This window comes from Pinus tabuliformis, chromosome 6 (assembly GCF_031772625.1).
Source record: "Pinus tabuliformis cultivar Carrire ecotype Pingquan chromosome 6, CPIR1, whole genome shotgun sequence".
NCBI classification, from domain to species: domain Eukaryota; kingdom Viridiplantae; phylum Streptophyta; class Pinopsida; order Pinales; family Pinaceae; genus Pinus; species Pinus tabuliformis.
The window spans coordinates 494,697,344-494,714,774 of record NC_142292.1 but is presented as its reverse complement, the minus strand read 5'-3'; the positions used below and the strand labels follow the sequence as shown (position 1 = coordinate 494,714,774).

The 17,431-nt window shown below is 42.0% G+C and overlaps 1 protein-coding gene across 1 annotated transcript in view; it reads left to right on the top strand.

The window, feature by feature from the left end:
* The window catches only part of PSD1 (phosphatidylserine decarboxylase 1), a 380,407-nt gene that overhangs the window by 293,288 nt on the left and 69,688 nt on the right, over window positions 1-17,431 (top strand). The window contains exon 10 of the mRNA XM_089418442.1: window positions 11,771-11,848. Coding sequence (XP_089274568.1) covers window positions 11,771-11,848 — 78 coding nt within the window. The remainder of the gene's footprint in view (window positions 1-11,770; window positions 11,849-17,431) is intronic.

Below are 17,431 nucleotides of genomic sequence, written 5' to 3'. Positions count from 1 at the left end.
ACGTAGAGGGTCACGTAGTGCCTGTGTCAACACACTAAGCCAGATGAAGGTGACGCAGTAGCTGGGAGTAGCCCATGCAGTAGTTGCGTTAGTTGTCCAGGCTAGCGCAGAGGCAGAGGGGAGCAGACCAAGCTTAGGCAATGCCAAGTCATCTTTTTGAGCCAAGAAGGATTGACGCAGTGGCCAGGAGGAGCTGATCCAACTCTCACTATGATTGCGCAGAGCTAGAAGGGCTCAAATTCTTCAGTTGTCGGGGCTAAGAGAGCTGAGCAGATTTCAATTTGAGGAGCTGGTGGGACGCTATTTCTGTCAGTGCAGAACAGTGTCTAAGGAGACTGAACCAAGATAGAGGGAAGCACTACCTCGACAGTTTTCTAGGCAAGAAATCTAGATCAGGGTTGCAGCGACAAAGTAGGATTGGAGAGGAGTGATTTGACAGTTGGCCGGAGGATTTCCGAGAGGGAAATCAGGGCTCAGAGGGAGTCTAGAGAAGAGGAGTAGAAATGGCAGTGAATGGATGGAGGGATTAGGACATATTGGACGGGGCTTCCAATTTTGTCATCTAGAAGGCCAGGATGCTGGCAATCCTGGGTAAACATCGCATCAAGGACTATACCTTGAGAACAGTAGCTGTCCCAGTCGACCCTGATGCAATAGAGAAGTATGAGGAGGCCTAGACAAAGGCGAAATGCATGATCCTAGACGGGGTCAAGGATCATGTAATACCACATATTGCTGAGAAGAACACAACAAGGGAGATGTGGTAGACCTTGACCGCGTTACACCAGGGCTCTTTTGTGCAGCGAAAGATGTTGGAAAATCAGCTGAGGTCATATCAGATGCAGAAAGGAGAGGAGATAGATCCCTTTCTTCTCAGGTTGCAAGGGATTCGCGACCAACTTACTTGTGTGGGGTCTACACCAGATCCAGAGTTCATGGTCAGGACTGCGCTGTATGCAGTTTCCGAGGAGTGGGAGACATGAGTCCATAGCATTTTGGGCAGAGCAACTCTCCCTAGTTGGGAGGAGATGTGGGAAGCTCTTCAACAGGAAGAGCTTAGGAGATTGACCAAAGTAGGGAGTAGCGGTAAGGGAGTTCGAATCAAGAAGGAGGAGGAGGATGCAACTCTCGCATTAGCAGGACAACAGGGGGTTCAGAAGAGGAAGAAGAAAGACATCTCCAAGGTCAAGTGCTTCAACTCTGGGGCGCTCGGACATTATGCATCTCAGTGCCCCAAGAAGAAAGATAAGGGAAAAGCTTCCGACTCAAAGGCTACTCCAGCAAAGGCAGAGAAGGATGTCGAGACTGATGACGATTGTGCCATGAGTGCTCATGCGCGTTTAGAGAAGTGGTGGGGTGATTTGGAGTTGTAGTCGAGAGGACTACATACATGGGGCAGGATCCTCGAGGTGCCCAAACTCTTGGATCACATACGGCTACGGGAGCCCTTAAAGACAATAGCATGATGACAGGTGTCGAGTGGAGCAAGGTGTGATTGGAGTGATAAGGCAGTGCTAGAGTGCAAAACTCTGTAGATAATAACAGAGGTAGCTTCAGCATCACAGATTTCTAGACTGACTAGGATGTCAGTGATTGGGTGAAGTCAGTTACTTACTTCTAGGTAACTGAGTTGTAGTGCAACAACAGTGGTAGTGCTAGGGGCAGCATGAGGCAACATGTTGAGAGGGAGCTGCAGTACAAATGTAGCAGTGGCAGTGGTAGTGTCATGGGCAACAGTATAGGAAGCAACTGTGCAGTGGATGTGGGGCAACAGTCCTAGCATCAACACAAAGGACTGATTCAGAGGATCAGTGTGATGCTTCTATGGTGAAGCATTGTTAGAGCACATCCTCACTAAGAGGGAGTGTTGTTTTTCGGTAGCATCGGATGTGCTCTAGCCATGAAATTTGGTGGAGAGGCTAAGGCACAGGAGATCTTCAAAACCTAGAAATTTGGAGAAATTCCACCCAGATGAAGAGATATTAAAATAATTAATATTTTTAATGGGTTCCTAAGTCTAAACTTAGGAAAATAAAAATATTAATGTGTAGAGAAAGTTCTAAGTGACGGGGATCAAACCAGTTCTAATCTTAGCCAGTGATTAGGGACTTAATCTCGGCCGTTGAATCGTCAACATGAAAAGTATAAGAGGAGGCTTGAGGGTCAGTTGGAGATACACCAAGAGATCATAGAATTCAATTTTATGGGGCGAGGTTTGCCGAGGAAATCGAGTTAGTGATCAGAGTTGTAGTGAGGGGCAGTTCAGCAAGGGATTTTCATCCAAGGCTAAAGAATACATAGCAGAGATGCAGCGCAGTGCCAGGAGAGACAATGCGGGCCCTAGAAGGGCTGATGCAGAGGTTGAAGAGCTGACGCAAAGGACACAGAAGGCTAGCGCAGATGACACATAAGCCATAGACGTTGACGTTGGGCCTCAGAAGCAGTGCTGGGGAGATTCTGTGGGGCAAACTGAGAGCAGATCAACAGATTCTGAGCTGGGGAGGGTGACGCAGATCCTGAAGGAGTGACACAGTTCCAGAGTAGTGTTTGGAGCAGCTTTCGCTGTCCAGCATAGGGAACAACCAAAGTCACTGTGGGGTTTGATCATCCGGTTGCTAATTTGCCGGAATATCTGTCTCGGGATAGAGGTACTACTGCCGAGGATATTCTCTGTTGGGTGAACCGTTTCTGGCACCCTAGTTGTATTCATGAATCTGCGTAATAATAAAACCCTCTATATGCTGCACCGGTTTTCCCGAATTGTGTTTTTCTGGGGACGATTGTCCAAAAATAACTATGTCCCTTGTGTTATTGTTTCTGTTTATTTCAGTGCATGATTTTTATATTTGTGAAGGCTGCAATAGTGTTTACTTCGATGTTTATGTAGTTAAATAACTTGTTAATGTAAAGAACAAGTAGGAGATTGTAAACCAGTAAATTGTAGTGGGGGTTTCTAATGTGTTAGATTCAGGAATTTTCACATGTCAACCCCACCTTGTATAGACAACTTATTGGGTCTCATGTATCTAGTCAATACTAGGCCAGATATTTGCTTCGCAGTCAATACCATTAGTCAGTTCATGGTAGAGTCGAAGAGGGTACATTGGGCATCAGCGAGGCACATTCTAAGGTATGTGCATGGCACAATCGAGTATGGGTTGAGATATACCCAAGGAGATGATGTCAGATTATGTGGATTCACAGATATAGATTGGGCAGACAGTTTAGTGGATAGGAAAAGTACTTCTAGGTATTGCTTCATTGTTGGATCAAGGATGGTTTCTTGGTGTAGCAGGAAGCAGAAGTCAATAGCACTAAGCTCTGTAGAAGTAGAGTATATGGAAGCAAGCACAACTACGTGTGAAGCTATATAACTTCGGAAGCTGCTAGTGAGCTTGTTCGGGCAGAAGATGGAGGCGACCAATGTTTACTGTGATAATCAGAGTTGCATAAAGCTCTCTAAGAATCCAGTGTTTCATGGCAGGTCGAAACACATAGATGTTCAATGTCGTTTTATTAGAGATTGTGTACGATGTGGAGCAGTCCAGCTACAGTATGTTCCCACAAAAGTACAAGTTGTAGATATACTCACGAAAGCTCTAGGAAGAGCTAAGTTCGTCTATTTCAGAGAACAAATGGGTATGGTGGAGAAACTGTTTCAGTAGCAGAGGCAGAATACCTTGGATAATTCTCAATTGTAGCAACAATAGATGAGAGGGAGTTGCAGTGTTGGCAGTAGTATGACAATGCCACCAACAACATAGATTCAGCGTATATCAGAGTTGCACAATGGTTGGTGGGAAGTATGACCAAACATCAACAACGTGACAAGAGATGATGCAAAGACATGGTGTTGTGGTAGGGATTGCAGCACTAGAACACATTTTTCGCTAAGAGGGAGTGTTAGTTTTTGTAGCATTGGATGTGTTCTAGCCATGAAATCCGTTGGAGAGGCTAGAATACATGAGATCTACAAAACCCAAAAATCGTTTATCGAAATTCCGCCTAAAAATGTCTCAATTAGATTATTAATGTTTTTAAAATATTTCCTAAGTCTAAACTTAGGGAATATGGTTAATTAATTTGCATTAATTGAGATAAGGTGAGACTTATCTAGAAACTCACACGGATTGATCCAGAGATGATCCTAGCCATTGATTAAGTTTTAATCTTGGTCGTTGGTGCTCCAATAGTGGATTATAAGAGGAGATCAATATGGTGGTGGAGTATACACCAGTGTAGATACTCAATAGCCCAGCAGTTCGATTTTCTCAGTGGCAGTGATTTAGTAGAGAAGATAGAACTAGAGGGTGAGTAACAGGTGGAAGAGGAGGGTAGCAACATTCCAGGAGGAAGTTTTCCAGTTCGAGGAAGAGGAAGAGGAAGGAACGCCAAAATCCCCATAGGGTTTGCATAAGCACTGCACAGAGGGTGATGTAAGAGGCTTAGTGTAGAGGCTAGGGAGGTAATTTCGGAGGCATAAATTCGCTGTGGGGTGAGAGAAAATTCTCACAATAATTTTGCTAGTATTTTCTTCAAATTAGATTGCCAGTTGGACATCTAAATTATTGTACTCAGAATTGCTGCTGAAGAATAATAATAAAACCCTCATCTGTTGCATCGACTTTCCCGCATTGAGTTTTTCTATGAAATTCGAGAATCTTGCCTGAATCAACCACTGCAGCAACTGATTAAATTTCTCTTATTTGTTAATTACTGAAACATATTATTCATTGTTTCCTACAAAAAATATCGAAGCTAATACAATTGCAACCTTCACTTAATTGATTAATTTTCCCAAAACAAGAATAGAACAATATAGAAAGATACACAAGTGACACAATATTTTTTGGACAAATGTCCCCGGAAAACCCAATGTGGGAAAATCGATGTAGCAACTCTGAGAGTTTTATATATTAAGCAATAGTTTCTTAATACAACTCTGAATGCCCTTCTGGCAATCCAGTTAGAGAGAAAATACACTGGCAGAAAAACTTAGTGAGATTTCCTTACTCTACCTGACAATTCTCGGCTGTTCTAGCAGCTGAACCAATTGTCCCCGACTATGTTTGCATTGGCCCTGTGTCAGCCTCAACGGGCTTTGCGTCAGCTCAACTGGGTAACGTCTTGCCTTTTGGATCAGTTTTCAGCCCTCTAGCTTAGAAATGCCAGCTCCTCTGCAAAACTCGGACTTCTGCTGTGGATGATGTTTAAATTTCTAAGTCTAACCCGTGAGAAATTCTTCTTGCACTATTTGGTTCACTTCATCTACTTGTTTTATTTCTTAACAAGTTATTTAACCATATAAATACTGAAAATAAACACAAATGCAGTCTCAACCATCTACAGATCATCAACTGAAAGAAATAAATAAACACACAAGGGACACTTATTTTTGGACAATTGTCCCCGGAAAAACCCAACTTGGGAAAACTAGTGCAAAAGTTCTGAGGGTTTTATTATTAAGCAGCTTTTCTTGAGTACAACTGGGTGCCAAACGACAGAGATATCAATCTGGCAGTAGTACCTCTCTTCGGAAGCAGATATTTGGCAAGTTTTCTCCACGAAATCTCTCCAACGCCTCTCTGAGGCTTTGCGTCAGCTCTCCTGGCCTCTGCGTTGGCCTAGAACCCTCTGCATTAGCCCTCTAATGCTTTGCGCTGGCTCTCTGGCCTTCTACACACCCACGCAGGTCCTCTGGCCCTCTACGCAGTCACTCTGGCCCTCTGCGTGGCTCCTGCTAGCTCTATGTAGCCTTTTCTGCCTCTGCGCTGGTCCTTTGGCACTATCTCTGCCCCTCGCTGCAACTCTATGCACTCACTACCCCTCGCTACAACTCTGATCACTAGTTTGATTTCTCTCAGCAAACCCTGCTCCAGAAAATCGAATTAACTGATCAATCTTGGTGTATCGCCAATTGACCCTCAAGCCTCCTCTTATATTTTTTCTATTGAGTCTTCAACGATCGAGATTAAATCTCTATTCAACGACTAAGAATAGATTTGGCTTGATCCATGTCATTTAGAACATTCTCACCCAGTTTTATATTAAAACCCATTAATATTTTAAATTTCCGAAGTTTAGACTTAGGAACTCCATTAAAAATATTAATTATTTTAATATCTCCTTAACCGGGTGAAATTTCCCCAAACCATTTCTGGGTCTTGGAGATCTCATGTGCATTAGCCTCTCCACCAGTTTTCATGGCTAGAGCACATCCAATGCTACCCAAAATCAACATTTGACTGCGCTGTCTCTACTTGAGCCCTTCTGGCTCAGCGTCAAGCTTTGCATGGGCCCTTCTGGCCCAGCAGCAACCCTTCTGGTGTTTATCTGCCTCTCTGTTGCTTATCCTGGGTTCTGGAGAAGATACTCCAACCCAACTATCCTTGCCCCTCACTGCAATAGCCCACTATCGAAAATATCCCGGCAGCTGCTTTGCTTCATAAAATCGATTCTCTGAACTCTCTGTGTGTTTTTCCAAGTGACCCTCAAGCCTCCTTAAATAATCTCCTCGTTGACAGTCAACGGCCAAGATTAGAAGCTAATCACTGGCTAAGATCATTTATGCTTGATCCTCGTCTTCTTCTAGAAGTTACACCCATAGTTTATATTAATACCCTTTAATTATTTTATTTTCCGAAGTTTAGAGTTAGGGTCCCATTAAAAATAATTAAATATTTTAATAAAACTGTTTCTAGGTGGAATTTACCAAAACGCTTTCTGGGTTCTTTGGAATACATGTGCCTAAGCCTCCCTACAAAAATTGAGACTTAGAGCACATCCGATGCCACCAGAAATCAACACCCCTTCCTAGCGAGGAATGTGTTGTAGCAATGCTTCCCACTGAGGCATCACTCTGACTTCGTAACATCATCCTCTGCGCTGCTGATGTCTGACCATTTGTCCATCAACCACTGTGCAAATGCTACATATGTACTACTGCTGACCCTGCCAATGTCAACTATGCATCCGTACTACAACTCCCTCTGAAATTCTGCATTCGTGCTGCTGCTGGCACTGCCACTTCCAACTGCCACTGCAATATGTTGTTTCTACTCCATCAGCAATGGAAAAACATCCTAAATTATTGAACTAACTGTGTTCAGTATGATACCATGTGCATGCTGGAATCTGACTACTGCTAGTCTCTGCGCTGACCCTCTGAATCTTTTGCGCTGCCGCTGACTACTGCTCTATGCCATCTGCACTGCTGCCAACTCTGCTTTGCGCTGCTCAGTTTCTGATGCTCCTAGCCACTGCAACTATCTCCCGGACACTCCTCGCCACCATCGGACACTAGTCCATCCTTCTATTTCTGATCTGGGCTCCTGTAGCAAGGAATTGATCCAAGAGGTGGGCTCCTCAAGGATCTTGCCCATTTGTAGCTCTTTCGAACTACAACTCCAAATCAGCCCACCTCCCTCCTGGAGGCATCTCGGCTTTCATGGTGAACTCCTCTTTGATCTTCGCGGGGGCAACCTTTGGATCGTGCTTCTCATCTTTGTCCTTCTTCTTGAGAGGACACTGTGTAGCATAGTGACCCATCTCACCACACCTGAAGCACTTTATCTTTGAGATGTCCTTCTTCTGCCTTCGCTGATCCTGTTGCCCCTTCGATGCGAGGGCTGCATTATCCTCCTCCTCCTTGGGCTTCGACCCACTACTGCTGCTTCCGTCAAGCTTGCATTTGACCAAGTCTCTCCTCAGCTCGTATTGTTTGAGAGTTGCCCACATCTCATCCCAATTTGGCAAAGTCGCCCTGCTCAGGATACACTGGACCTTGACTTGCCACTCATCTGAGACAGAATTGAGGGCCAGTCTAATCAACTTTGAGTCTTGAGGTGTAGAACCCACAATAGATAACTCATCACGGGTCTCCTAAAGCTTCGTGAGGAATGGATCCACACGCTCTCCCTTTTGTATTTGAGCAGATCTCAACTTCTGCTCCAAGTTCATCTTCCGTTGCTCAGAAGATCCTTGATACAATGTAGACAACGCATCACACATCTCCTTAGCAGTCCCTTTGCTAGCGATGTGACAGATCGCATGATCCTTCACTCCGTCGAGGATCATTCTTTTTGCCTTTGCCATTTTAGCTTGGTACTTCTTCAACGGATCTGCATCTGCAGGCACAACCACCACGCTGTTGACATACGTCTTGAGGGCATGCTCATCTAGAAGGAATGGCATCCTTGCCTTCTAGATGACATAGTTGGAAGCTCTATCCAATCTATCTTGATCCCTCAATCCACTAATTGCCATCTCTGCCACTGAAAAATGTCGAAAATCTCCTCTCTGGTTCTTATTGATGTTGCTCAGCCAATAAGAAAATGGACTTCTTGGCGGGAAGTCTCACTGAGGAAAAGTTCCCTCACTATGCTTCTCTTCTCTTCTAATGTCTCTCTGCCCAACAAAATGACTTGCAGGAAAATTGCATCCCACCAACTCCTCCTCACGCTGAGGTTTCAACGCTGCTCCCTTTGCCATGACAAGTTTTCGATTTGGTAGCCCTTCTCTCTATTGACTCATTCAGAGAGAGACTGCCTCGAAAATCTGCCCTCCCGGCTTGGACTGCGCAAACCCTCTGGGGTTTCGAACTACTGCCTACTGCAGCTTTTTCGATTTCCCTTTTCTGCTTAGCGTTGGGTTTCTGGCATTGTTCTTCTTGCTTCACCTGCACTATTCTAATGCCATGTGAAAATTCGAGAATCCCACCCGAATCAACTACTGCAACAACTGATTAAACTTCGCCTATCTGTTAATTACTGAAACAAATTATTTACTCTTTCCTATAGCAAATATCGAAGTTAATACAACTGCAGCCTTCACTTAATTAATTAATTTGCCCAAAACAAGAACAGAACAATAGAGAAAGATACACAAGTGACACAGTGTTTTTTGGACAAATATCCCCGGAAAAACCTAATGTGAGAAAGCCAGTGCAACAACTCTGAGGGTTCTTATTAAGCAGTGGTTTCTTAATACAACTTTGGATGCCCTTCTGGCAATGTTGTTACATAGAAAATAAACTGGCAGAAAAACTTAGTGATATTACCTCACTCTACTCGGAAATTCCCGGCTAGCAATCCAGTTACATAGAAAATAAACTGGCAGAAAAACTTAGTGATATTACCTCACTCTACTTGGAAATTCCTGGCTATTCCAGCGCTGAACCAATTGTCCCCGACTGTCTTTGCACTAGCCCTGCATAGGCCATGCGTCAGCCTCAATAGGCTATGCGTCAACTCAACTGGGAAACGCCTTGCCTTCTGGATCAGTTTCCAGCCCTCCGCTCAGAAATGTCAGCTCCTCTGCAAAACTTGGACTTCTGCTATGGATGACTACGCTGTCTCTGCGTGAGCCCTTCTGTCTCAGCATCAAGCTCTGCTTGGGCCCTTCTGGCACAGTGTCAACCCTTGTGGTGTCTCTCTGCCTTTCTCTGCTGCTTATCTTGGGTTCTGGAGAAGATACTCCAACCCAACTATCCCTGCCCCTCACTGCAATAGCCCACTATCGAAAGTCTCTTGGTAGTTGCTATGCTTCAGAAAATCGATCTTCTGAACTCTCTGTGTGTTTTTCCAAGTGACCCTCAAGCCTCCTTAAATAATCTCCTCGTTGACATTCAATGGCCCAGATTAGAAGCTAATCAATGACTAAGATCATTTCTGCTTGATCCTCGTCTTCTTTTAGAAGTTACACCCACAGTTTATATTAATACCCTTTAATTATTTTATTTTCCTAAGTTTAGACTTAGGGTCCCATTAAAAATAATTAATTATTTTAATAAAACTGTTTTTGGGTGGAATTTCCCAAAACGCTTTTTGGGTTCTTTGGAATACATGTGCCTAAGCCTCCCTGCAAAATTTGAGACTTAGAGCACATCCGATGCTACTAGAAATCAACATTTTCTAGAATTTCTCAATTTTCAGTATTTTATTTTCTGCAGTATTTTTATGGTGAAAATTGTAGTTGTGATTTTATTCGTTGTTTGAACTTTGTCATAGCAAATAAACTGCATAATCATATTTACAGGTAGAAGAATAATTTCCAGTTACTGCAATAAATAAAATTTCACACGGAATGATGGCCTTGACATCTCTAATAACTTCCCATTTCCCCACCTGTCACACTGCTGCTACCAGCTCCTTGTAGTAACTTAGATAATTTGATGTCGAATTATTTATCAATGTGATTGTAATGTAATTCTACTATTGGCCTCTTAATCTGCATGTGCATGCTTCTTCATCTTCTTCTTTTTTCGTAGGAGAAATGCATGCTTTATAAAGAATGTTATAGTCAATTACTTTTCAGTATGATTGTAATGTAGTTCTACTATTGGCCTCCTAATTTGTCTGAGTATTGCATGTTCTTTTATTATTCGAAAATAATTCATATATTACTTCAAGGACAAGTACAACATAGTTAAGATATTTACATCATTCAGAGAACAAGGGAATCAGGAAAGTCCTGGTCCTCAAAATCTAGAAAGGCATGGGGAGGGACTGAACTTCACAGATGAGAGCATGCCAGTGAACTATCAGGAGTAAAGCCAACTCCTTAAAACTATGAAAATCTCCAGGAGAAAGGAGATGAAGAACCTCACTGAAAGTAACTTTACCATGATGTTTCCACAAAAAACTGATTGCAACCAAATGCACCGAGTCAAATTAATTTGAACCTATCCTGGATGATGCAAGGGTTCCCCAGGAGGGTCTGCTTCCAGAGGAGTGGAGCTACAAATAAATACTGAAATTAAGCTTGTAACCATGAGCAGAAAATTTGGGCAGACTGAAATTTTCAAAAAACATGCTGCACTGTCTCCTCCTCACTGCTACAGAGGCTTTTGTCAGAGGAATGCATGCATGTCATAATTTCATTGAATCTGCTTTTCTCACAAGTGTAGGAAAGCACTATATCTGTGCCAAGGTTGACTTTAAAGTCTTCATCACAAGGTGATGAATCTGTATCCATTTCTAATTGAATCTCTCATAATGTTACCTGTTGATTTTTTTGTATTTCATTCATGGTTATTGATGATTCATAATGGATTCATCTATGTTTGATGCTTCTCTACAACTTGATCCTTTCAAAGATTGACTTGAAGTGGTTAAAAACATTTCCGGAATTTCTGAAGAGCCTGATGAACCTGATTTTTATTGTTACTTTCCAGGGACAATGCATGTTGTCTCTCATTTAATTCTGGTCTTTCATAATCATTATGTTAAATGAAGTATCTACTCTGAAATGCTACATACAGAAAGCAGTCAATTTGATAGAGAAGCTTGGGATGTATATAGAAGTTCTGGTGCAGGTCAAGAAATTTATGAACATGTTTATGAACAGTTGTGGTGATGTTGTGCTGTTTCATTTAAACTTTGTGAGTTAATGATTCATATTTATTATTTTATAAGTTTTTAGTGAGTGGTGCCTATGTTTCCTATTCTTATTTTCCTTTAGTAAAATTATCATTGATAGATTACATTGAGTTGTATTAGTCTTTAAAGGGCGAGAATGGGTTTGAAATTTGATATACTCACAAAGAAGTTTTTGGTAAAGCCTATGTTGCAGTTGAGATCTCAAGCATGTGTTAACAGAATCTAAATTTAATGTTATTTCTATATATCTTCCAAGGAATCCACACCAAAGTTTACTCACACTCAAGTATTGTGTATGATTCAGAATGCCGGGAAATTAGAAGGCAAGGTTCCATTGCAATTGTGGTTGTTGTATATTATGATGTATTGAGGTGGATTCTTTATTTGACTAGGTGGTGCTTGAAGGCAAGTGGTCTGAAGGATTTCTGGCAGTTGCAGCAGTTGGTGCATCAAATGTTGGCTCTATTGAGGTCATTCCATTTTGTTTCCTCTTTATACAGCACTAGTTTAATGAACATACATTCTTCTATAAGGTGCCCTAACTCATTCAAATCTAGAAAATAATTTCAATTTTAATATTGTCAAAATTTATTAGCGTGTATGTGTGGAGCTATGTAGCACAAGGAGTCTGCTCACTCACAGATAGCTATACATCTACAACCAACAGAAAAAACACAGGATGTTTTTCTGTACCTAGAAATTCCATTTTCAACTAAGATATAGAAAAGTTCCAACCTATACATAAGTAGCTTTGGGCAACAGGTGTGCTTCCTCTCAAAGCCTCACTTTGTGGTAAACTTAAAGCCCTAAAACACAAGTGAAACCCTAGGGGCAATGTAGAAGGATTACTGATTGTCAGCAAAGTAAATGGAGTATCAACGCTCAGTAATAGACAGAAATGTATATATATATTTTATTAATAAACTAAATGATGGTTTTTACAATGAGGGTCCCTGTCTTATACACTGCAATGGGTACCTTTTCGGGAAAGGGCATGATCTTATGATTGTGCCCTTTCGTCTAATTACACTAAATAATCTTTACAAAATAATTTTTACATAACATTGCCTCCCTCTTGAAAAGATGTTTTGTCCTCAAAGCATACGTAACGATGGGTGTTTTTAGTGAAATGCTTCTGTCTCCGAAGGGGCTTCTTCTTCTGGTAGATTTTTCCACTTGATAAGATATTCTTTAATTACTCGTGAACGTAACTTCTTCTCCCTAGTGGTGATGATTCCTTCTGGTTCTAGAATGAGCTTGCCTTCATCATCTAACATTGGCAAGGTAGTTTGTGCTGATTGGTGTTTGCCCAATACCTTTTTAAGACAAGATACATGAAAAACATTGTGAACTCAACTATTATCAGGAAGGCTTAAGCAATATGCTACTTGGCTGATCTTTTTATTAATCTGGTACGGTCTATAGAATTTTGGTGCTAGCTTGTTTTTACCCTTCTGCTTTAGGGATACTGGTTTGTAACTTTGTAAGGTTGAAGCTTAACAAATACCCACTCTCCAACTTCAAATTCTCTTTCCAATCTATGCTGGACGACTTGTTGTTTCATGTGATTCCTTGCAATACTTAGATTTTCTTTCAATGTTTGAAGGATTTTCTGGGTCTCTTCCAACTGGTCTTTAACTGCTGGAACTCTAGTTTCGGTGAAGGCCAAGTCCTTCCATTTAGGAGGTTCATAGTCGTACAAAGCTTGAAATGGGGTCATTTTTGCAGAAGTGTGATACGTTGAATTGTACCACCACTCAGCGAGGTGTAACCACTAAGCCCACTTATTTTGCTTATCTGTTGCATAACAACGAAGGTAAGCTTCTAAGCATTTATTGACAGTCTCGGTTTGTTCGTCTGTTTGAGGATGATATGCTGAACTCATGTTGAGGTATGTCCCAACATGTTTGAAGAGTTCCTTCCAAAAATTCCCTTTAAATTTGGCATCTCTATCACTAACAATGACTTTGGGAAAACCATGTAATTTGTAGACATTTTTACAAAACATCTCAACGATCTCTTTGGCTGAATCTGATTTCTTCATCCCTATAAAGTGTGCATATTTTGTGAGTCTATCGACTACTACGAGAATTTTGTCCTTTCCGTCTGACATGGGTAATCCCTCAATAAAATCCATTGATACTTCTTCCCACTTTTGATTAGGAATATTCAAGGGATGGAGTAGGCTAGGGGTCTTAACGCTTTCACTTTTATTCCTTTGGCACTAATCACATTCTGCTACATATTTTTGAATGTCATTACTCATTCCTTTCCAAAGAAAGACTAACGTGTGTTATAGTAGGTTTTAAAGAAACCTACATGTCTGGCTGACAGTGAATCATGGGACTCTTTGAGAACTTTGGCTTTAAATTTGGAATTTGGACTTAGGTAAATTCTCCCCTTATACCACAAAATATCATTTTTCCATTCAAATTTTGAATTTTGAGGAGGGTTATTGATTATATCACTTGTTTCTGGATCCTTTGCATATTCACTTCGAATTTCATTAAGCCATTTTGGGACAACAACTGAAATTGCAAGTAATGATGATTCTTTGTCTTTCTTGGACAGAGCATCTGCTACTACATTGTCTTTCCCTTTCTTATGTAATATATCCATGTCAAACGGAACAATTTTTTCAATCCATTTTTGTTGTTCTGTAGAGAGTGTTCTCTGCTGGAGGAGGTGTTGAACACTACTATGATCTGTTCGTATTAAGAATTTATTTCCCAAATGATATTGTCTCCACTTGGCTAATGCGCGCATAATGGCAAGCATCTCCTTGTTATATGTAGACTTGAGACATTCTTTCTTGTTGAGCTTCCTGCTTTTAAATGCGATTGGGTGACCATCTTGCATTAATACTTACTCCTCTTCCATAATCTGAAGCGTCACACTCAATTACAAATGGCTTTGAAAAATCCGGAGTTGTCAATACAGGTGCATTAGACAATATCCTTCAAATCTTCAAAACACCTTTCTGCTTCCTCATCTTATCAAAATTATTTCTTCTTTAGAAGGTTCGTTAGAGGTGTGGTTACATGGGCATAATTTTTAATAAACCTTCGATAGTACCTAGTCAACCCTAGGAATCTTCTTAACTTGGAGATGTTATCTGGTTTGGGCCATTCTTTAATAGCTTTGATCTTATTAGGATCTACTTTTACTCCCTCCTTGGATATTATGTGTCAGAGGTACTCTACTTCTTTTCCTAAGGTGCACTTGGACATGTTTGCATAGAACTGATGATCTTTTGATATAGTGAGAACTTGCTCCAGATGTTGTAGATGCTCTTCCCATGTTTTGCTATAGATTAAATACCGTCAAAGAACACTAACACAAACTTCCTTACATATGGACGAAATACCTCATTCATGGTGGCTTGGAAGGCTGTCGGGGCATTAGTTAATCCGAAGGGCATTACCTTAAATTCATAATGACCTTCATGTGTTCGAAAAGAAATCTTTGCTATGTCCTCTAGCTTTATTCTGATTTGTTAATATCCTGATCTGAAGTCCAATTTTGAAAAGTATTGGACTCCATGAAGTTCATCTAGCATTTGATCTATAAAGGGGATCAACAACTTATTCTTAATTGTTACCTTGTTCAGTCCTCGATAATTTACACACAGTCTAAAGGACCTATCCTTCTTTCGGACTAGAATAGTTGATTTGGGGTAGCATCGGATGTGCTCTAGCCACGAAATTTGGTGGAGAGGTTGGGGCACATAAGATCTCCAATACCCAGAAAGGGTTTGGGCAAATTCTAAACAAATCAGGAGATATTAAAATAATTAATATTTTTAATGGACTCCCTAAGTCTAAACTTAGGGAAAATAAAATATTAATATGTATTAATATGAATCTGGGTTAGAATGGTCCAAAAGACATGGATCAAGCCAAATCTGATCTTAGCCCTTGATTAGGGACTTAATTTTGGACGTTGAGATGTCAACAAAAAAAGTATAAGAGGAGGCTTGAGGGGCACTTGGAAAACACATTGAGAGAGACCAGTCAGTTCAATTTCTGGAGCGGAGTTTGCTGAGAAATTGAACCAGTGGTCCGGCAAGCAGTCAGGAGGCAGCAAGTACGGAACAGAGAGACGGGAGATCAACGCAGAAGAGGCAAATGCAGAGCTAGAGGAAGCCACACAGAGGCAACAGAGATTGCACAGAGCCAGAAGGGCCTGCGTCTGTTATCACCCCAAGAAACTCTCCTAGGTTGTATCTCAGAGATGCTCGGGAACATTACAAACTCAACAAAAATGTTGGAAATAGGTGAACACGCCCAGACTACAAGGCTTTAGACCACCAATTACTCAGTTTGAGGATTAAGTGAACATGGAGAATACTGACCGCACCAGCAGATGCACAAGACCATGCGATGGCCAGCTACAACCAGTAAAGAGGTCTGCAAATCTATTTCCTAATGCACAGACAGGATGATAGCTCTTTGGCACTAAAATAATAGAAACCTGCATACACATTCAATGATACATACTAGATTCTAACACAGAGGTGGGATGACAGCGCCTCTATGCTAAATATCAAGAGCACACGAACAAATGCATAACAGGGACAACCTAGAACAAAATAGAAGTGGAAAGTGAGCAATTAACAGCAAAAGAAGCTTATATTAGGTGAAAATGAAGACCAGACGTTGCAGGTATCACAGTAGTTACAGTCTCCAGAAGTTGAACCTTACATCAGAGCAACAACCATCAACCTTCATTACATCTGTGTTCTGGGTATATATAGAGTTCTATTACAAAAATATCCTGCTGTTCTATGCATGGAGGGGTCATAATGGATCACCAACCACCTTAACTCTCTGATACAGGTCTCTGATACAATCTGATTGCTTCAGTGGATGAATTTGACGTTCTCTGATGTTTTGCTGTACTCCTCGAGCAGGTGGAGTGTATTATGAATAAAGTTCCATGACTGATTAATGCTTTTTACTGCTCTGTCCTTCACGGCCTTCTTTCTTTGATAAATGCAGTTGTTGTGGAATAACTGCACCGGGTACTGGTAGTTGATCACTGTTGTCCTTCGGGAGCACAGGACAATCAAAGGAGTGAGGACTTCATGGCGGGTGGACAGAGTGAACAGAGGAACGAGGCGGACCGTCGGATTGCACAGATCAACGACGGAGATAGCGCGACAGGGGCTATTGGGAGGGTGAGGCGAAGGACGATCACAGGCCGTTGGATGAAACAGATGAACGGCAACGATTGGTTTGCAAAGGTTATCGGGAGATATGAGTGCGGGGAGATCGCTGGCCGTTGGATCTTGGGCGGGGAGATCCAACGGTCGTCGGGCGAGGAAGTTGCACGAGGGTTAGCGAGCGGGGAGGGCGGTTTTGGGGGTGAGCGGTGTTCCCCACACCGCCTTTGGAGCTGTGGCGGTATTCGTACAAAGCTGTGCAATCACAATCAGCGGGTGACGCGTGGCGGATGTGACGGGCGGCAAACCGCTTTCCCCGCGGGTTAATGCGCGTGCAGGTTTCGGCAGCGGGGGAAGCGAACGATGTTGGATCGTGCAAAAAGAACGATCGGACGGTGGAAAGCGATAACGGGTTAATGAGTGGGAAAAGCAACAGAGACCGTTAGATCGGGATGAAATGATCGAACGGTGCGGGTTTAATAGCACGGGTTACCATAGGAAAAGGCGCGCGGTCATGCTACCGTGGTTACATGGGTTTAATCCCTAGTGCCTGGGGGCTGAAAGAACATAGGATTTCATAACAATTTAGAGGTGAAATGGAGGAAAACACATGCAGTGGGGGCTATGGGAGTACACAAAAATGGAGGAGCAGGAGAAGAACAACTGATGCACATCGCTTTTTAAGAGCAAACGACCCGATCAGGGCTGTATTTGATCCTCGAATGTTGAAATCAATAGCAAAGCTAACACTGGCTCCTTCTGGGGATGAGATCCTCCCTGTGAGGTCTCAAGAACCTGCAGATCAATGCCTTTCCGATGAAAACAAATTAGCCAAAATTTCTAGTGTTCCATTGGGCATGGAGTCTACTTTGCCTACACTAAACTGATA